This window comes from Littorina saxatilis, linkage group LG3 (assembly GCF_037325665.1).
Source record: "Littorina saxatilis isolate snail1 linkage group LG3, US_GU_Lsax_2.0, whole genome shotgun sequence".
In the NCBI taxonomy this organism is placed as follows: domain Eukaryota; kingdom Metazoa; phylum Mollusca; class Gastropoda; order Littorinimorpha; family Littorinidae; genus Littorina; species Littorina saxatilis.
Window position 1 is genome coordinate 44,577,682 of NC_090247.1, and position 22,414 is coordinate 44,600,095.

The window sequence follows — 22,414 nt, forward strand, 5'->3', positions numbered from 1 at the left end:
ACTTTTTGCTCACTTAAATCTTTCTATCATGTATTAAAACCCAAAAGGGTGCCCAAAAGGCTAGTTGCTACATTTGACCTACAAGAAAAACTTTTGCACCTCGAAATTGCGTGGGTTACGGTTTCCACTTTCTACTTCGATCTAGTTAACTTATGGAAACTTGTAATTTCAAACTTTCATGTTTGCATATTTATTTATCAATGTTGTCCACATGCCACATGCAATAACTGAGCTAAAGTTCTTTCCTGTGGGATATTGAAGCCTAAAGTGGAAACCATGTAACCCACGACATAGAGCGTACTGCATGTGTCTAATTGTCATTTCTAAAGAAACCCCGATATGAAAGGTCCTCTCTTTGACAGAAAAAGATACAGGCATGTCTTTTGCACTTAAAAAAGAGTATTTCACTCAATTCAGTCCTACTTTTTTTCCTGGTGTCCATGTCCCATAGTTGTGACCCAGTATCTAGGATGTGCACATATGATCAAAAGGTGGTGTCAGACTTTGACCTTCAAAATATTTAAAATAAAAAAAACCACAATATCCACTAGAAAATTAAAGTTATTGCTTGGTTTTGTCGATGGTTTTAGTGAACACTTTCGGTGTTATTACAAAAGGACAAGCATTCACCCGCTAAACCATTCCAACGATCTTGGCCTTGAAACCCATATTCAAGTCATTTAACTATGCAGAGCGGCTTTTGGGCTCTTACGAAATATGAGAATAGAGCCCATGGTCGTGTTTACAAAGTACTACAGAAACACTATGATTCAGAATAACTTTGATGGATCTGCATCGAACAAAATAGTGCTAACTCATTACCCGTATCAGTAAAATGTAAAGCAGGTCGATTGCTGCTCAGTAGACAGGTTGCGTGCATATGACCTATACTTAAATATACCCTTTTTCTGTCGACACAAGAATCATTGAAAAATGGTGACTGATTTTACCACGCACTTAATTCCTCCTCGTGTAACTAAGCGATATCTACACGAACTCATATATATCTGCCCAAGATTGTCCATGTGCTGTGGGCATTCTTCCATTGGGACACATACAAACAATCAATAGCCTGTTTGCATCCTGTACGGACGGACTGGAATGTGTTCGCTGAATCAATTATGCAGTTTGACATAGGTGTCCCTTACGAAATCAATTCAAAAAAAGATTCCACTTTGCACATGAAGCAGCACGTACGGCTGTTCACGTTTGACATGTGTTAACACCTTCTACCCCACCTATGTTGACCAAGTTTGTTTTTTTAGCCGAGACCAGCTGTGCTGCAGCAGGTCACTCAGAATTGTTGTAACTGTGTAGTAACTGTGTATCAACACGCTGGAATACAGGCGTTAGATCGACGTTACAGGAAGCGACTGAAGCTAACAGTCTGAGCGGATATATCCGTACCTGGTCAGATAGAGCCATATATATGAGTGGGTACGGATATATCCGTACCTGGGAGACAATGAGTAAAATTAAGGAGGATAGTCTTATCCCACGAAATAGCCTGAACAGATAGATCTGTCCTGGTGAACACGAGAGCTGCAACACGAGATGGACAGTACTTGTAACAGTCGGTCATGTATGCTGGCACAACACTGCATGGGACGAGTCGGCCCACAAACAACAACACTTTTCAAAAGCTCCTGTCGAGAATGACTTCTTGAGTGGCGGGAAGGACAGGTGACGTGTTTGTGAGTGTGTACTATACAAGCGATGAGAAAGGAGGAAAAGGAGGCCAGGTTGTCGTGTCCTTGTGGTTGTGTGATCATGGCTCGCGGCAACACCTGCTGTCGTAAAACTAGGTAGCGGGCCGGGTGAAGCCAAGTATAACACTAACAGCCCTTAAAATTGGTAATAAACGTCTGGGTGTGCGCTTTTCTTATTTCTCAGGGTTGGCGCGCTTATCTCTTAACTACATACACTTGAAGTAAACACGCACTTCAATATATGCACACACGCAATCACACGCAACTACACGCTCACACACACACACACACACACGCATGCATGTACGCACACACACACACGCACGCACACACACACACACACACACACACACACACACACACACACACACACACACACACACACACACACATACAAGGAGAGTGCTCTCTCCTACAGCTCAAACTGACTGACGTACATGTTCATGGGCTTTTGAGAGAGAGAGAGAGAGAGAGAGAGAGAGAGAGAGAGAGGGAGACAGAGACAGAGAACCTTCATAAACTAATGCTATAATGTGGGAGAACGTTTGACGTCTGTGTTTTCGGTGTATTCATTAAGTATAATGAACACATTTGAAGTTTAAACCTAACACACTATGTTCTCTGGCTCTTTCGTTTTAAATTCTTTGGGTGGTTTGTTTTTTTCCTTTTCGTTTACACTGTTGCAGTCTCTGTGTTACACCCCCCGTCATGGAAAACATCCGCCTGAACAAGGCAGACAGCACTGCTGCCAGTAAGCAGTGTCAATCTCCACAACTTGAACGGAATGCCATCATCAAGACAGTACAAGATAACTTACTTTGCTTCATGTTCACAGGATAAAGACACAGGAAAAACCAATTTCTCCCTCTCTCTGATGAAAAAAGAGGAAATCAGCGAAGCCAGTCTGGGGTTTCTCACCAAAAATCTAGACTAATGAAGAATTCTATCACGGAAGAAAAAAAATGTACAAAAACGCAAAGTGGCGCCGAACGCCCGGAGTTTACGTCTGTAAAAACTTCGTTCTATGTAACTTCTTGTTCTAGCAAAACTTGTCTTTAAATCTTTTTGAAGCAACACGCGAGGGGGGGAAACTCAAGGCAGTGCCAACCGCTTATCGCTGTGCGTTTCAACGAAATAAAACCAGATTTTAAACACACACTTTCAATCACGTCCCTTCGTACAAAGCACGTTCACGAGTAAACAAATTATGCAACTTCTCTGCCTCTCTTACCAAAAGCACCATTCAGACCAAGTTTACTGCCACTAACTGTACATTGAAATAAGTAATGGCTAAATAACACTATTCTTCGTTCTGCTTCAGTGTGAAATGTTACACTGGCTGCAGCCCCTTCTGCAATCACACTTCTAAAAAGGTCACCTGCACGTGCATCAGCCGTACTCGGTGAAATTAACAAGTAAGTTGCACTTGTTTGAAGACCTGTGTGAACTGACTGTGCTAAAGTTTTCAAAGTTCTGCTGGAATGATTAGAGCAAGAGATAGAAACTGAGATAACAGCTGGAGGAAAACCTGATCCACGTTTTCTCCTTTTATTTCCTCATTAAACACCCACAAATCGTATCTTCCTCCTTGCTACCCGCTGCACCTCACCCTGCAAAAACAATCCGTCTCCTTTCCTGTCTGTATGTCTGTCTCACCCTCCCTCCCTCCCTCACACACACACACACACACACACTGTATATGATAACCATAGACCTATATTAGGTCCCTGATATATAACATAGCAGCAACTCTAGTCACACCGAATACGAACCCAAACAAACATTCAAACGACCAGATTCCCCTCACCCAGGAAATACCCAGTGGGTTTGTGTACAAAAAGGTGTGACCAGAACGATGTTTGCATTTTGTACTTGTACAACGACCTCAACCCACCCATCTCCACTTACTTACTTCCGACTTGAATGCAGTGTAGGCAGGGAGATGGCATTTCTCTCGTTACTCAAACCTATCTCTGCTCAAACAACCCCCCCCCCTACCCCCCCCCTACCCCCCCCCCCCCCCTCAACACACACACATTCACCCAAGTTCCTCCAGATGACCATAGTTAGCCATTGGCAAAACAAACGGGAAGATAGGTTGGTAAACTGAGTTTCCGTTTTAGTGCTGGCATGGTAGCGGTGCAATGTGCACAGTGACTGGGTGACCACGTGGCAATAATTCTGACCCTGGTCATGCAGTTGCTGTGCTGAGTGCCGGAAGTGTCAGCTGCGTGCAGTGGTATTCTGAGACTGAGATTGTCTTTTCTCATTTCCGCATTAAACTCCTCCCGTGTTTTGACGTGGCATTTCCCATCATCACAATACCGAGTCGAATACACACTCCCCTGAGACATTCACAGGAAGCACAACTGTACGCTACAGACAGACAGACAGATGCTGAGACCGACACACAGAGAACCATCATAGGGTGCGTACGCTCTCTCTCTCTCTCTCTCACACACACACACACACACACACACACACACACACACAAATTGCCCCGTGTGATAAGAGTGTTCGACTCCAGTAAACCATGCATAAATAATGTGCGCCAGTTTTCTGCAATTAACAAAATCTATAATGCATTTCGAGTAATAGTACTAATACCCTCCCCGAATGACTCCCCTACCCCAGTGTCGCAGCACAGCAACCATTGAGCCCACTGTCTGTAACACACCACAAAGACAGCACGTGGTAGACTGACATACCCAACCCCTAGTCCCACTGACATGCATACACACTTGTTTTAGGCCACAAAAAAAAAATTGTCTGTTTAGGGTAACATGACCAAAAAGAGTAGGGTCGGTAGGTAGGTATGGGGTTTTTTTTTTTTGTTTTTTTTGTTTGTGTGTGTGTGTGTAAATGCTATGTTGGCTGAACATTCACTTCTTATATTTGATGAATACATGTTTCAAAACTAACGTATAAATAAAACAGAGAGAAAGGGAGAGAAAGAAACGCCAAATGTCTCTTTTTAGCATTTTTACCTCTTTTTTTTTTTTTTTTTTTTTGAAATCAAAAAAAAGTTTTTGGGTCGGCGCCAAATCGATAGGGTCGGTCGGGTTACCCTAAACAGACAATTTTTTTTTTGGCCTTATGTAGTCCACACTCAGTCTAGGTGTAATGATCGTTATCAACACAATACAGGCCGCTGAGACACCAGCTGTGTTCAGGGCTAGTCGGTATCAACGTACGCCGGTAGCGCTCAAACAATACTCAACTGCTATCATTTACGACCAGCCGCCTGTTCATGTATTTCACATACATTAAAACAACAAGTTGGTGCGATGACCCAAATACTATTAGACAAGCCACGAGTGCGACTAGATTGACTACAAAGTCGCAAATTGTGCAATTCTACCAAGCAGGTGCAGCTGAGAATGCACTCAGTGCAGACTGCAGCTTTTCAGTGAACAACCTTGCGTGTGGGTCTGGTAGTGACAAACTGCTGCAGTAAATGTCAATCCTTTTCGGGTCTGTAACATGCTACATCTGACGTTTGTGGTACATCAGTTCATCCTTAAAAAAAAACCCACAAAAACACATAACAGTGGCAACACCGAGAACACCACAGTTAGACAAAAACATATTCAGCAATTTCCCAAACATTCCCGATTCCCCCCAAAAGATCAATATGTGCAGCGCATGCATCCTTCACTGTACACCTTCTAGTCATTACAGCAACGTGGCAACAATATTAGGATAATCAATAGTAAACAGAAACAGAACGAAAACAGCTAGTTGGTTGTTACATTATTCCGCGTCGTATTTTGGTTCGAAACTGAAAATCTAATTTGTCGGTGTGTGTGTGTGTGTGGGGGGGGTGGTGTGGTGTCCATGATTGTGTGTGCGACTAAAGGAACTCATTTACCTGAGTTCAGGATATTGTGCGACTGTGTATGCGTGAATGCGTCCACGTGTGTGTCTGTTCGGCTATGCCCCTGAATGCGTGCTGGTTGCACAAAGGCCAAGGCGGGTAGAGAAGTCGCTGGGCTCAGCTCACCACCTGACGGCAGAGCAAAGAGCAGGTGGAAGGGGGCGGTGCTTCTGGCACGTACTCTTGCTTGCTGACTTGCTTTTTGTGATGTTGGACACCCCGTGATGAGGACAGGAGCACGCGGAATGCATTCTGTCATCCTTTTGACGTTTCTTGCATTGACGTGTCATTCCTCCCCTAGCCATCCCTTTCTGTCATTCTTCTCAACTTGTTCAGTCTGTGTCACTCATCCCTCATACAACCCCCTCCCTCCCCCACACCCGCATACAGGTCTTCATCAAAAAAGAAACACAAAAAAACACTGCACACCATTTTCTCTTCTTTTCGTTGATCTGTAAACCCAACATTCCCCCAAATAAAGCGAGAGGGAAGAACATTCCCCCTTCAGCCTTAGCATTATAAGATCATTTCTGTGCCCCCCCCCCCCTCCCATAGATCTCTCTCTCTCTCTCTCTCTCTTCCTCTCAGCAATGTTGCCATCGTTTTGCTTGCTCATCGGTTTGCTTTGTTGTTTGTGTGAGTATCACGTGCCAAGTTGGGTCGGTGCTGACAACATCGTTTGTGCTGGCGCTCAACACAGTCTCTGTGCTGACTGTTTGCACGTGCATACCGTGACTTCTCTTTTGTGTTCTATGCCAATGCTGTTCCTCTCCGTTTCCATGTTCACGTTTAAAAGGTATTTGTGGGTCTGTTTTCTGGGAACGAGGGTTGGCTGTTCAGTTGTGGAGGTCTTGTGTGTCAGTGAGTGAGTGAGTGTGTGTGTGTGTGCGCGCGCGTACATGCACGTTACCGAGTTTGTGCATATATATAATATATACACCGGCGAGATCTGGACAAAGGGATGTCGTCTGGCGACGGCCATCGATGATACGCCGAATCGCATTAAAAAACAAACGATTCCACTCGCCGGTAACATTGACGTCATTTTGACAGAATCGTCTAATATTTTTAGGGCAGGGAAAAGGGGACTCCAAGGACTGTCGTCGGAAAGCTTCACGCAACATTTCGGCAAATTTGCCACACATAAAATAATACAAGAAAAATGTTCATTCAAAATGAACAGCGTCGATGCAATGTCCACCAAAGATTTATTTTGGGAAGTGTTAAAGGTTAGGGTCAAAAGTTAATGAATTGCATGTTGTGCTGGATATATAAATTGTTTATTTCAGTCAATGCTTGATTCATAAGTACATTTTTCAGCATGGTGCATCTACAGGAGGGTGCTCCAACAATGATGCATAGTGCCAACATTTAGCGCAAACTTTTCACAACAGTGCATTATTACCACAAAGCGCATACAGCGATTATATAGTAGCAAGTTGCACTAAACATTTGAACAAAATGCATTTTGTTCAAATGTTAACAGCACAGCACCAAGTTTTGCATAAGTGCACAACAGCACTGACCATTTCACAAAAGTGCATAACAGCTGTGACAATTTTACAAAAGTGCATTGACCATTTCAGGCAGATGGCTAACATGCAGATTTCGCTTTTGTCTGTCTTTCTTTGAAAAGTAGGCATGTTCAAGATCGATGAAGTCATGAGCAATTGGGTTAGATGACAGAAAAGATTCAAAAACGTCAGATTCAGTTAGATGACAGAAAAGATTCAAAAACGTCAGATTCAGTGTTTTGGGCACTGTTGAACAGGAACATTCTCTCCTGTTCAACAAATGTGGGTTCAATTCAAAAGCAACATTGTCACAGATAGGCTAGTGTTACATTTCTGTAAAGTTTCAAAAACATCTTCCATGTTTTGGTTACTGTTGAACAGAGGCATATTTTCCTGTTCAAAAAAAGTCTGACACAAATTGTCGTAGTTGTGGGTTAAGGTTCGATCTATACTGTCCTTCAAACGAGTCGTAGAACCGTCATTGTCACAGATAGTGTTACATTTCTGTTTTACATTCAAACGAGTCGTAGAAGTAGTAGTACATTTGCGTTTGGTTGTTTTTTCTTTTAGATTCCTGTCACTCATACTAGCAGTATTGATTGAGGTACATAAATCTGTTGATGTACAGGGATGACTTGTTTGTAATGAATCCTTGTTTCCTCCACATTGAGTTTGCATTGCAGTTGGACAGAAATGAACAGGTGTTAATTGATAAACACATTGATAATGGCTTTTGAGAAAATCAATCAATTCTGCAAAGGAATTAACTTGATGACATCAAAACTGCAGCGCCATTTGAAGAATGGTTACCATTTCTGTTTCTTTGATGGGAATCAAACAAATAAAAACATTGACTATCCAAGTTACCATGAATGGCAATAGTTGACTCCTGAAAAGTAGCAAGGATATAATTTGAGACGATAAACGCCTGATGCAATCCCTCCTCAAGGTCAGTCAACTCAAAACCTTCATCATTCGCAACATCAGTAGGCAACACAGCGGGATTCGTATGTCCAGAAATCATGTCGAAAAAATATTACATTTCAAAAGCATGTCCAACCACAGTTGTTGGCAAGTGTTCGTGTCCGAAGTAGCCTTCAGTGTGTGTATATGTATTCATGTGACAGAGAACGTGACCTCATTGTTCAATCCTCTCTCTCTCTTCTTTCTCATTCGAACACACACACGCAAGAACGTAGCCTACGCACGCATGCACGCGCACGCACACACACACACACACACACACACACACACCGCTGACGCACACGGCAAACCACGCACACACACACTGACTGTCGGCAAGCATCTCTTTTTGTTTTCTTTACCTTTGTTTATTGTGTTTTCGATATTTGTGTTTATTTTTTGCTTGACTTATCTGTTTTATTTTAATGTTTGCTATCCACATCGTGTGATAAATGTTTCTTCTCAGTCTCCGATTCAGTTTAGTTTCTGCACGCCGCTTTGGTACTCCTTGTTTTTCTAACTGGTGTATTGTGCGCGACTGATTTGCGGATTTATTTTTATTCCTTTCATATGCAGTTGAAGTGTTGTGGGTGTTATTGTCTGTATATGCTATGTTGCGTCTGTGTATGCCTACAAGAATTTTGGGTGTAATGTGCCTGTGGTCTGCTCGCAGTCGAGCACAGAAAACATGGCGGCGCCCTGTGGCAAATTCGTGGAAAGTCTTCCCGACCGCAGATACCAGCGTCGTCCGCGACGCTGGAAAAATCAAAGCAACGTCCCTGGTGTGGCCGCTGGACATCCGCTGCAAAGTACAGTGCTGACAAAGGTTGCAATTATAGTGCCATGATCACGTCATTTCCGAGAGCTTCGAGTGGCCACCAAACCGACTCAACGGGGTCAACCCGCTATTGCCGCGGCCCGTTATTGCCGCGGCCCGTTGTTGCCGCGGCCCGTTATTGCCGCGGCCCTTTTTTTATTTTATTTTTATTTATTTTTTTCATAATGAACATTATTTTTTATTGACGAGAAAATCTCTTACGCAAGGAGAAAGGACGACCCCCAGCGGAAGTTTTCGCCACGTCCGCAGGGATTGGAACTCGCAATCCTGCAGCATTGGAGGTAGGCGCGGCGGCCCGTTGTTGTGGGAGGGATGGAGGGAGGGAGAGAGAGAATAGAGGGGAGAGATGGAGGGAAATAGATACTGGGATGGAGGTAGAGAGAGAGGAGGGAAGCAGTGAGAGAGGGGGGAGGGAGATAGGGTGGGAGGAAGAGAGTGGGAGGGAGAGAGAGAGAGATGGGGGGAGGGCGAGAAAGAGAGTGGTATGGAGGGACAGAGGGGAGGGAGTGAGAGTGAAGGAGGGAGGTAGAGAAAAGTCGATTGTTGGCGGTAGGGAGGGAGGGAGAAAAGGAGGCAGGGAAGTAGTGAGATATATATAGAGAGAGAGGTAGGGAGGAAGGGAGGGAGAGAGAGAAGGATGGCGGAAGAGAGGGAGGAGGAGAGAGCGAAAGCGAAGGAGGGATAGAAAAAATGATGGCGGGAGCGAAATAGAGATAGGGAGGAAGAGGAAGAGAGATCGCGAGAGAGCTAAGGAGGGATAGAAAGAGATGGAGGGAGGGAAAGAGAGAGAGAGAGAGAGAGAGAGAGAGAGAGAGAGAGAGAGAGGGGGGGAGACAAGGATCGTCAGGAGAATCATATGGAGAAGAATTTTTTTGAAATAAAACGTCATAAGGTGACGTCATAATGTCTCGCCGTATCAAGTTGCGGCAATAGCGGGTTGCGGCAATAACGGGCCGCGGCAACAACGGGCCGCGGCAAAAAAGGGCCGCGGCAATAACGGGCCGCGGCAACAACGGGCCGCGGCAATAGCGAGTTGTAACCGACTCAACGACGTGCAGTGACGCCTATGTGCGCAACAAAGATCCGTCGCAATACAGATACTTGAAAACAAGGCTCTTCAGGAGGCGGATGTAAACAAGAAAGTGTTGCTGGTGGTGGTGGTGTGGATGTTAACATTAAGCAAGTGTTGCTGGTGGTGGTGTGGATGTTAACATTAAGCAAGTGTTGCCGGTGGTGGTGTGGATGTTAACATTAAGCAAGTGTTGCCGGTGGTGGTGTGGATGTTAACATTAAGCAAGTGTTGCTGGTGGTGGTGTGGATGTTAACATTAAGCAAGTGTTGCCGGTGGTGGTGTGGATGTTAACATTAAGCAAGTGTTGCTGGTGGTGGTGGGGTGGATGTTAACATTAAGCAAATGTTGCTGGTGGTGGTGGTGTGGATGTTAACATTAAGCAAGTGTTGCTGGTGGTGGTGGTGTGGATGGGAGAAGAAAGGGAACGTGACAGAAACATTGTCACAAAGACTGATTGTTGATAGAGATGGAAACTGTCACTGAGAAAATAGTAGAGAGGGAGGGTGTGGAGAGAGAGAGAGGAGTTACGAATTGGAACAATGTGTGTGTGTGTGTACGCGTATCTGAGCGTCAAAAAGGAAAAGTGACAAGGCAAGCGCCAAGTGTGAAACAGTGACAGACAGACGAACCATGAGTGAGTGGTTGGCAGAAAAAGAAGCTAGGAAGTTATGACAGTCCAATAATCACGTCATCTGCACATAATCGCTTGATAAACTGTCACATCCGCACAGATAATCGCAGAAACGTAAATGGAAAATAATAGGCCTAGAGGTCCACAGACTGTACAGTGTACGGTGATTGATGTATGGCCTGTTATGACAAGCCTACTGACACTTCAAATCTTGTGCAGTATTTTTTTTTTTTTTTACGAGACGTTCAAAAGTTTGTGTGTGTTGCAGATAAAACAATCCCTCCTTCCATAAGGAACGCCCACTCTGGTTTAGTCCCACACCATACCACCTCCCCCCATCTCCACCAGAACTTTAAGATGTCTTGAGCCTTCAAGAGCATCCCCCCTTACACACACACACCGCACACACACATGCACTCTCTCTCTCTTTTCTGAGCATCGGTATGGATAGGGTGTAAAAACCGAACCATTTCATGCGCCGAACACAATGAAACCAGCTCATACTTTGCCTGTTAAAAAGCACAGCACGTTACCACACCGGTGACACTGTGACGGTTCCCCTACGCTTTGTGTCCGGTGCCCTGACCCTTTGTGTTCGGTTCCCACTCGGTTCCCACACGCCAAAATTCGCGGACAAAACATCCATTTATGGTAGTATTAGGCAATGTTGCTCTCTGAGAATGGTCTTGTTAGATCTGTGAGTGTTTACACTACATGCCTAGGTGCTGTTGGATTGAAGGTTTTTGATATTTTAGCCGTTATTAGGTAGAATGCCTTCCACTTTACTGCAAAACTGCATAATTCGTAGCATCGGCAAGAAATATCCTACCAAAAAATGCCTGCTTGGAACTGTCGTTGGTCCAGCAAAAAGTTCAACATGTCTGTAGCAGACAGCCCAAGTTTCAAGATTGTAGGGCCATCCAAACAGCCGTAATAATAAAAACAACAAAAGTAGTCAGTGAAATTGGCTGTGTTCGGTCCCCACACACTTTTGTGACGTAGGCGTGACGGTTCCCATAATTCATTGTGTCGGTCCCCACTTTCTGTGTCGGACCCCACTTTCGACCTAATTCTCTGTGACGGACCCCACAACCAGCCTATTTTGTGTCGGTCCCCACACCTTCTTGGATTTATGACTTGCCGGTTACTTGTATCATTGTATTCATTGAATCTAATTGTCTCGGAGTTATTTTTCAGCAAAAACCGGCAAGGCAGCACCTTTTGTGATACCAAGTAAGTCAGATGACATCAGTATGTGTGTGTATGTGTGTGTGAGAGAGAGAGAGAGAGAGAGAGAGAGAGAGAGAGAGAGAGAGAGAGAGAGAGAGAGAGAGAGAGAGAGAGAGAGAGACTAACTTTATTAGTTTATGCCACAAATAATATATAACATTATTTATCTCTGGGACGGTTCCCAGTATACCAGCAAATTATGTGTTGATCCACCCACACCTTCTTGAACTGGCCTTCCCAATATCTACTCTTAGTCTTAAGGCCTTGGAGATATGCAATTTGGCACATTTTTAAAATAAAAGATCCACCTGTCGTATGTGAGATTCAGTTTTCAGAGCAAAATGCTGCCCAGGGACTTCTAGTGGTGATTGGAAAAAAAAAAAGAGTACTTGCCTGTGTCAAGTATGTGTCTTTATCCACGCTTGTTGTAAGAGGCAACTTTTCCCAGCTCCTTGTGTTCATGACTGCTTTCTCTTAAAATTAATTACTTTATGACAGTCAGAATACAATGGAACAAGGCTACATAAACCCTGACAGCCTACGACAACGGCCCGACTAAGGCTCAACACCGCGCCAATAAATTCAGCATTGGGCCAATGTTGGGCCATGATTGCTCCGTTTTCGTAGGCTATCAGGGTCAAAGATACATATTGGTAAACTAGTAAAATACATGTTCAGCATCATCAGCAATACCACAAAAGGATTAAAACAAGAAATTCCTCCGATAGGAACTACACCCCCGTCAAAGGGAAATAACCTTCTCAGTTGGTGGCAGTGAGAATGGTTATTTCCCTTTGACCAACGGGGGTGTCCGTCTATACCAGGCCTTGTATAATTTTAATCCACCAATAACTCCCTAACCGTGTGTTTGACTGGTCCCAATTTTTGTAAGGACCGTCTCAGGAATGTATAGAACCTGTTCACCAAGTTTGGTGACGATCGGTCCGTTCATTCTTGAGATCTACTTGCGAACACAAACACATCGAGTGAAACCTATACACACCCATAGGGGGTGTAAAAATCCTATTAGCTGTATGTCAGCGGCACAATGCAACCAGAACCAGCGTTTATGTGGAGTGATCGGGTGCTGGTCACTACCGCGAGCGTCACTACCGCGAGTACCACTACCGCGTCTCACACTAAAGTTGTGTTTCCGTACCCGCGATAGCGTTTTTCCAGCGGTGCGACGAAAATCAAGCACATAGAAAATGACCAGGAGTGTTTCCACACGCGCGACGCGTTAGCGGCGCGACAAGCGGCAAGCGACGCGATTTTTTTGAAAGGGTCCTGGAGCGATTTTTTCGCGTTGTCGCGCGGCAACGCGGGAGTTTACAGATTTTACCGCATGTTTAAAACGCAAGTACGGAAACACGTCACGCGTTTGCGCGCGTTTTCTTTTGTCGCTGCCGCTGTCGCGGGTACGGAAACAGAACTTACCGCGAGTACGACACTACCGCGAGTACGACACTACCGCGAGTATAACACTACCGCGTGTCACACTACCGCGAGTATAACATTACCGCGTGTCATTTTATGACTTCCATGGCTGAAGGCAAAGGTTGAAATGTTTCCTTGAAATATAAAACAACAAGAAGGGCAAAGCCCATACGACTCACATGCTTTACACATTTTTCCTACCAAAATACATGTGACCTTGACCCAAGGTCAAGGTCATCCAAGGTCATGCAACACAAAGCTGTTAATTCAAGACATAGGAAGTACAATGGTGCTTATTGGCTCTTTCTACCATGAGATATGGTCACTTTTAGTGGTTCACTACCTTATTTTGGTCACATTTCATAAGGGTCAAAGTGACCTTGACCTTGATCATATGTGACCGAATGTGTCTCATGATGAAAGCATAACATGTGCCCCACATAATTTTTAAGTTTGAAACAGTTATCTTCCATAGTTCAGGGTCAAGGTCACTTCAAAATATGTATACAATCCAACTTTGAAGAGCTCCTGTGACCTTGACCTTGAAGCAAGGTAAACCAAACTGGTATCAAAAGATGGGGCTTACTTTGCCCTATATATCATATATAGGTGAGGTATTGAATCTCAAAAACTTCAGAGAAAATGGGAAAAATATGAAAAATAGCTGTTTTTTAGGCAACATTTATGGCCCCTGCGACCTTGACCTTGAAGCAAGGTCAAGATGCTATGTATGTTTTTTGGGGCCTTGTCATCATACACCATCTTGCCAAATTTGGTACTGATAGACTGAATAGTGTCCAAGAAATATCCAACGTTAAAGTTTTCCGGACGGACGGACGGACGTCCGGACGTCCGGACGGACGGACGGACGGACGGACGACTCGGGTGAGTACATAGACTCACTTTTGCTTCGCATGTGAGTCAAAAAGGCCTGGTCTGTTCTCTGAACACTAATTCAATGTTTGTCATGCTAACCAAGAACTCAAAACGATCAGAACACACTATCAGAATACATATAGAATGGGTTGCTTCCAATCAAAGCCGTTAGAACACAAACTCACAAGAAGTAAGTTTGCATGCGTTCTCTCTACGGTTATGGTACTCGCGGTTGTGGTACGCGCGGTAGTGTGACACGCGGCAGTGTTATACTCGCGGTAGTGTCGTACTCGTGGTAGTGTGACACGCGGTAGTGTTACACGCGGTAGTGTCGTACTCGCCGTAGTGTGACACGCGGTAGTGACGCTCGCGGTAGTGTCGCATAACCGGAGTGATCTGGAAAGGTGTCAATCTCTCTCTCTCTCTCTCTCTCACTCTCTCTCTCTCTCTCTCTCTCTCTCTCTCACACATACACACACACACACACACACACACACACACACACACACACATACTGATGTCATCTGACTTACTTGGTATCACAAAAGGTGCTGCCTTGCCGGTTTTTGCTGAAAAATAACTCCGAGACAATTAGATTCAATGAATACAATGATACAAGTAACCGGCAAGTCATAAATCCAAGAAGGTGTGGGGACCGACACAAAATAGGCTGGTTGTGGGGTCCGTCACAGAGAATTAGGTCGAAAGTGGGGTCCGACACAGAAAGTGGGGACCGACACAATGAATTATGGGAACCGTCACGCCTACGTCACAAAAGTGTGTGGGGACCGAACACAGCCAATTTCACTGACTACTTTTGTTGTTTTTATTATTACGGCTGTTTGGATGGCCCTACAATCTTGAAACTTGGGCTGTCTGCTACAGACATGTTGAACTTTTTGCTGGACCAACGACAGTTCCAAGCAGGCATTTTTTGGTAGGATATTTCTTGCCGATGCTACGAATTATGCAGTTTTGCAGTAAAGTGGAAGGCATTCTACCTAATAACGGCTAAAATATCAAAAACCTTCAATCCAACAGCACCTAGGCATGTAGTGTAAACACTCACAGATCTAACAAGACCATTCTCAGAGAGCAACATTGCCTAATACTACCATAAATGGATGTTTTGTCCGCGAATTTTGGCGTGTGGGAACCGAGTGGGAACCGAACACAAAGGGTCAGGGCACCGGACACAAAGCGTAGGGGAACCGTCACAGTGTCACCGGTGTGGTTACCGTCCTAAAAACTAAACAACCTTCTGTGTTTCTAGCGCCTGTGCGCTAACTTTGAACTGCAATGAGCTAAGGTCTTCACGCACATGACCCTGGGTGGGCGGAGTAGGTAGGTATGGGGGGGGGGGGGGGGGGGAGCTCTCACATTAGAAAGCAGCATAAAAGTTCAACCCCAATCCAGTGCACGCACCCAACTCCCACCTTTAGTCATGTGCCTGTGGTCTAACCCCATCGTCAATTAAACGACCGTTTGGCGGTGGGTCCGGCATAGCTGAGGCTTAGGGGTAATCACAGTGACAGCAGTTGACACACACCACAGTGACCGGGTTCTGTGGACCGGCCAAACTCCCTTATATAACACTGTCGACCACACACACCCCATTCCGATGGTCTTCACCCCAACACGGGCCCACACACACACACACACAAACACACGCACGCACGCACACACACATGCATCTGAAGCAGAGCGGAGAGGGGAGGGAGGAGAATTAAGGAGGCGAGGTGGAGGATTAAAGGGGCATCGTGTTAACTATTAGAATGTGCGACTCATTCTGACACATGTACGTACTGGCAAAACTGAGAGTCAAACACAAGTGATCGGACACACACACTCACACAGTCACACTTTATATATTTTGTGCACAGGTTCTTTGACCAAACACACACACACACACACACGTGTTCGCGAGCTCACCTGCGCCAACAGTGCTGCAGACACCAAGCAGTAATCCAACGAAAATCACCATTTTCTTCATCATCGTCGTCGCCATCAAAACTGCTGACACAACAAATGACACTCCAGGAATTCTTCAGCACAAACCACTCATGAGGTGTATAATTTCAAGATCAGGGACCCAAGCCATCTACTGATCTAGGCTCACAGCTCACAGTCACACACAACTCGAGTCGTTTGTTTGTTTGTTCATGCCTCAGTGAGCAGGGATCCACACCGCGGTTTTGACCCAGAGCTCCCCATTCTCTCACAGTCGTCTTCACTCCCTGTGTCTCCCAACACGGGGTGGTTGCAGTCAGGGTCACCTTTCAGCGTACCTGGAAGGAAAATTAAGGTTATTTAGATAGCGAACTATACACATGACAGGGCGCGTTCACTCGGCAAGGATAATATCGCTCAGACCGCTGTGTGTCGTTGTGCAACTCAACACAGCTTGGCTTCATTGAAGTGCTCTGCTGAGTTTGTTTTCAAAACAGATAAGCTCTACAGGTGCTTGCTAGGCTTGCTCTCGTTCAGCCTACCCAACAGTATCACAACGATGATGGTTCCTATGAAGGCATTCAACATAACAGCGAAGCTGCGGTAAACAGTCAGAGTACATCACAGTACCTGCTAAATCTTGGAAACAGCACAGGTTTCTTTTTGTAAAACCGACAGTGACAAAACTGGTGTCGGTATAAATAAAGACTGCCAAGTATGGACCATAACCTAGCACCGCAGCCTGAGTCAGACTGAGAAGAAATTTAAGGCAAATACTCTGTTGAGTCTTTGTTCTGTCACTGCATGGTAGCTTGGACTGTTGTTACTACTGTGCGGACGTCATGTGTGTTTTCGCAGAGTGGAGTTTATACTGACTTGAGCTGTCACGCTAGCTCATCAAACACAGGCACAAGACATTGATATCCGTTGTATGTATATCAGTCACAGAAACAAATGGATCTCAGTCAAGGATTGGCTGCCAGGCACGCCATGTAAGTAAGGAAGCACACGAAAGTCTTGTGCCGTGACAGGAACGTGTTTCAAGGCCGCTCATAGCTGGACATGAGGTACTTATTTTATCTGTGTACATATTTGTTTTCTTGGCCTTCAATGTTAATTTCTTTCACCAAGGACACACACAGTCCTCTGCGGTCCACTGATTTGTTTTTGTTTCTCCCGATTGAAAAGAAGAATCCGGTGCCTGTGCTATCATGCACTACCGCGGAATGATGGAAGCATCCAAAATAGTTCACACTTACACTCCAACAACTGAACAAGTTATTGCGACCATTTCAACAGGTTCTTGACAAGTGCGTCATAATAGAACTCAAGTCTAAATCGACCCATTGAGACCCATAAGTGGAACAACACTCCAACTGTCGTCTGCTCCAAATTTAGAATTCTGTTGAAAGAGTGCTTCGCTTGTTTCTGAGAATTTGCGCACCACCAGAATATGCTACAACTTACAAAGATCAAACGCATTACTTACCGTTTCGCCGTACATTTTCCGCCCACAGGGAACGAACAACATACCACCACCTTGTCGCTTTACAAGCACTCTGACAACACAAGCTGGCAGACTTTGCACTGGCCGTCAAGTTTGTGAAACAGCACCACTGGGCCACTCGGCTTCACTCAAAACAACAAAGCCGCACAACTTTGTCTAGCCTTTTCTGTCATACATTCTTCTCTCCCCGTGCCAGGTGTGTTCGTGTTCCCGTGTCATTTCAACTCTTTAAAATACATGAACATTTTCGACTCGAACACACTGCAGTTGCGCTACACAGAACACTCCGATCTTTGCCGAATGTGTCTGCCTACCCGGTAGCCTCTCTCCATGTGCTGTGCCGCTCTTTCGAGGGTGAAAACCACACACTTACACACCGCTGCGTTGAACCTGCTTGCTGTGTGCTTGGTGTATGCTGATCTACTGATCTTGTTCAACCGACTGTTGAATGCCAACGGCGAGCGCGTAAAGACACAAAAAGAACTCGCACTAAAAGTGCTGCGAGCTACCGGCCGCTCCTGTTTTTCCTTGTCACTCAATGTTTTCCTCCTGAGCGGCCGTGGCCGGGACGAGTCAAGTTGTGTCGTAGATACTCGAAATAGTTTACTTTTGCTGTCAGTGCAACTAGCATAAGGCCTTTTTGTCAGTCACGTACAGGTGTTTCCCCGCCTATATAATTGAAGTTTCGTGTGTGTGTGTGTGTGTATGTTTGTGCATGTGTGTGCCAGTGTGTGCTGGTAAACGTCCCGGCGCCAATTAGTCTATCTGTGTGTATGTGTGTGTGAGCGTGTGTGTGTGACGGTGTGTTTTGCCAGTGTGGGGGCGGGAATTTCTGCCATCTTGTCACAGGAAGGCATACAGTGCCACGGACAGTGACAAGGCGCGTTCAAGGATGCCAAGGCTTTTGTTGCTTTGTTGTTGTTGCTTGCTTTTTTTCTCCCTTGTTTTTCTCTGGCAGCTTGCTACTGGTTTTAGCTGAAACTGAGGAGGCAGGCTGGGTAATTAGGCACTTCAAGATGACCTGTCCGCGTACCTATGACAAAACCAATTTGCCGGTCAGCGGCCGGGCGACAGTACGTGCTGCGTCGGTATCTGGCAAAATACATCCATACTCCCGATCTGCTTCTTCACAAAATTCTTGCTCTTAATGACCAAACAAAGCAAAAAGAGAAAACGGCACACGTTTTTATACTTCTTTTTTATTGTCTCAGTTCTTTTACAAAAGAATGCCAAATATCAGAGCTCTAGCAAAACTAGTCCACTACTGCAGAGATGTGTATGTCAAAACATCTATGACTACTGGTACTGCAGTAAGAGCGTAGCAATAGAACTATCTTTGCCTGTTGGACAGATATAGCCTAGGGCGCCGTTTCAAAGCGACTCAGCATGACTCGGGCCGGGTCACGACTTGATCTTGAAGACCTCATATGTCTGAACACAAAAGTCATAACTGATCACCGGATGTAAATTCAGGTATCAATATTCGTATGCAATTGCGGGAATAACATATTCGATTTTCATCAAAATGACTGTTTATAATTATACGGCAGACCGTGCACCCCGACGGAGGCGTAGGGCATTTCCCCTGCAAGGAGCCATTTCACAGACTGGCACTGACTCTCCCACTCACACTGACATCAACACCTCAGTAGTTTACACACAAATCCATAACAAACAAAACAACAACGAGAAACAACTCAACGAGAAACAACACAACGACAACAACAAAACGAATGTCAGTGCGCGCTGAATAAGGGAAAAACTGACGGGAGTGTAGACTTAGCTTACCGTTTGATAGATAACCGCGTAGCCGCGGCTAGTCCAGGTATGCACTGAATCAGGCGAGACAGATTAGCCTACTGATTTAAACATGGAACCCGGAACATGACTTGTGTGCATACGTGTGTCGATTTCAAGGTGTCACTACAGAATCACTACGAAAGACTGAGTCACAGGTGCAAGCATGATTATATATCCTGACAGTCTAGTCAACGCTGTCTTGTTACTGGATCGTCAGGTTTTCAAGAAATAGGGAAAATCCGATCTACCGCAATAAGGGAATTAAAAATAGGACACAATGTATCGATTTTTATTTGGAATGGCATGTAGGCTGAGCTGTCTGGCAGCTTTGGATCCGTAATGACGTCTGAATACACTGTTAAGAAAGATTATGTAAGCTCAGCCATAACGGCTCGGATCAAGACGACCGTCCTGGGCCGACGTGCACGAGAAAGTTACCAACCGGGTCGGTGTCAGCCGCAGATTGGTTTGATCTCGCCCCTCAATCAATCAATCAATATGAGGCTTATATCGCGCGTATTCCGTGGGTACAGTTCTAAGCGCAGGGATTTATTTTTATTTTTTTATTTTTTTATTTTATGCAATTTATATCGCGCATATATTCAAGGTGCAGGGATTTATTTATGCCGTGTGAGATGGAATTTTTTTACACAATACATCACGCGCGCATTCACATCGGCCAGCAGATCGCAGCCATTTCGGCGCATAGCCTACTTTTCACGGCCTATTATTCCAAGTCACACTGGTATTTTGGTGGTCGGACATTTTTATCTATGCCGGCCTATACAATTTTTCCAGGAAAGACCCTTTTGTCAATCGTGGGATCCGAAGTTTAACGTGCACACCCCAATGTAGTGTACGCGAAGGGACCTCGGTGTTTTGTCTCATCCGAAAGACTAGCACTTGAACCCACCACCTAGGTTAGGAAAGGGGGGAGAAAATTGCTAACGTCCTAACCCAGGGTCGAACTCGCGACCTCTCGCTTCTGAGCGCAAGTGCGTTACCACTCGGCCACCCAGTCCTAGTTTCACCCACTCATTTTCGCTTCGTGCACCACTCAGCCCCGATCCACGAACGATTCATTTCAAGATTTTGCTGGTTACGCTGACACAAAACATGTTTCAGCACAGGTCTATGATCTTATCAAGTTAATGTACTTCTGGTTTCAGTTAAAGGCACTCCTTCGCTTGGAAACAGATCGATGGCTCAGCATCTCCGATCTGGCCAGGCTTTTACTTTACATGGACCATCCCTCCATTTGCTCGCATACCCAAAATGAACAGCGGCCCGCGTGGGTGCCTTCTCAGTGTGCACAGTGGGACTTTTTTGGTGAATTAATTTCTTAACTTGAAAAGCCGCTGGTTACATTTACAGCACTAATTCATCAAATATATCCCATCACATAAAGGGATAATTACACGATTCAACCTTGCTGCACATTTCATTGAGCTACCTGTACGCTATTGTCGACTCAACAACGCACACAACAAAACTAGTCGTGTACCAGTCCTGTTGCAATTCGATCCGTAACCGCGCATTACAGCGATACCTAGATGGTCGAATTCCGCAACTACTTGATTCAAGTCACACCTTTGCACAGCAATATTACCAATCAGCAAATCTCCATGCTGCAAGACGTTGTCGAATGTCAACCAAATGCTTGCTTACGACAGTTACCGTTTTAAATGCTTCGTGTGTCTTTTGTTTCTGGATCAGTTGGCATCATATTTGATACCATGCTCACTGACACTGTGTATATCTCTATTAAACACCTCGCAATCGCTACTGAATGAAGTGATCAGTTGTTTTTGTTATGTTTTAAGTGTTGCTATTTTTGTTAAAACAGGTTTGGGTACATAGACCTGTATGCACGATTGAGAAAGTGCCAAACTGGTTAAGACCTAAAGAGTGGTTGGCCGGATTGGTTGAAATCTCAAACGAATTGCAATTTCAGCTAGTCATGTCGACCTGGTGCCATCCCAGGTGTGCACTTTCTTGTGCATACCACCCCTGGAATCGCGTGAAGACCAACGCGTTTTATTCAGTGATTGTGTGAAAATAGAATCCGTCCTTCTGAGTGTTACAGCAAAACTCAACTCGCTGCAAAAGGTTGCGTTATGTGACCTGTTTTACGATGCAAAGTGAAGCCGGCAGCAAAGTTGAAACGTGTAACAGCTGAACACGCCCCTTGCTGGCTCAGTCCCTCTCATCACGCTTTCAGATCTGGCTAGGCTTTTACATGGGATTAGACCATACTACTACTTGATCACATGTACCAAACATTGACAGCCTCGGTGCTCTCTGTGCACGTTTTTTACACCCCCGGTATAGGGGTGTGTATAGGTTTCGCTCGATGTGTTTGTTTGTTTGTTTGTTTGTTTGTGTTCGCATATAGATCTCAAGAATGAACGGACCGATCGTCACCAAACTTGGTCAACAGGTTCTATACATTCCTGAGACGGTCCTTACAAAAATTGGGACCAGTCAAACACACGGTTAGGGAGTTATTGGTGGATTAAGATTCTACAAGGACTTATAGAGGGACATATTAATGGTCAAAGGGAAATAACCTTCTCAGTTGGTGGCAGTGAGAATGGTTATTTCCCTTTGACCAACGGGGGTGTTTTTCCTACCTCGGAGGAATTTCTTGGGTTTTTTGGGGTGTTTTTTTTTTGGGGGGGGGGGGGGGGGGGGCTGGTGAATTAATATCGTCACTTGAGAAGAAATTCAGTAATTCATCAACACATTCCAACTTACCGCAGCAGGGTGTTGAAATTCAATAATACATCAACACATTCCAACTTACCACAGCTGCGTGTTGAAATTCAGTAATACATCAACACATTCCAACTCACCACAGCAGGGTGTTGAAATTCAATAATACATCAACACATTCCAACTTACCACAGCTGCGTGTTGAAATTCAGTAATACATCAACACATTCCAACTCACCACAGCAGGGTGTTGAAATTCAATAATACATCAACACATTCCAACTTACCACAGCTG

The 22,414-nt window shown here is 44.9% G+C and overlaps 1 protein-coding gene across 2 annotated transcripts in view; it reads right to left on the bottom strand.

Annotated features, from left to right (window-relative positions):
- Positions 1-19,553, bottom strand: part of LOC138962472 (uncharacterized) — a 57,497-nt gene extending 37,944 nt beyond the window's left edge. Inside the window, exons 1-2 of one of the 2 annotated variants that reach the window (XM_070334301.1) lie at positions 19,393-19,553; positions 16,080-16,435 (exon numbers count right to left, since the gene is read on the bottom strand). In XM_070334301.1, the coding sequence (XP_070190402.1) occupies positions 16,080-16,155 (76 nt within the window). In that variant the 5' untranslated portion in view covers positions 16,156-16,435; positions 19,393-19,553. Of the gene's footprint in view, positions 1-16,079; positions 16,436-17,586; positions 18,241-19,392 lie in introns of those variants that run through there. The other variant, XM_070334300.1, reaches the window with a different exon arrangement.
- Positions 19,554-22,414: the final 2,861 nt, after the last annotated feature.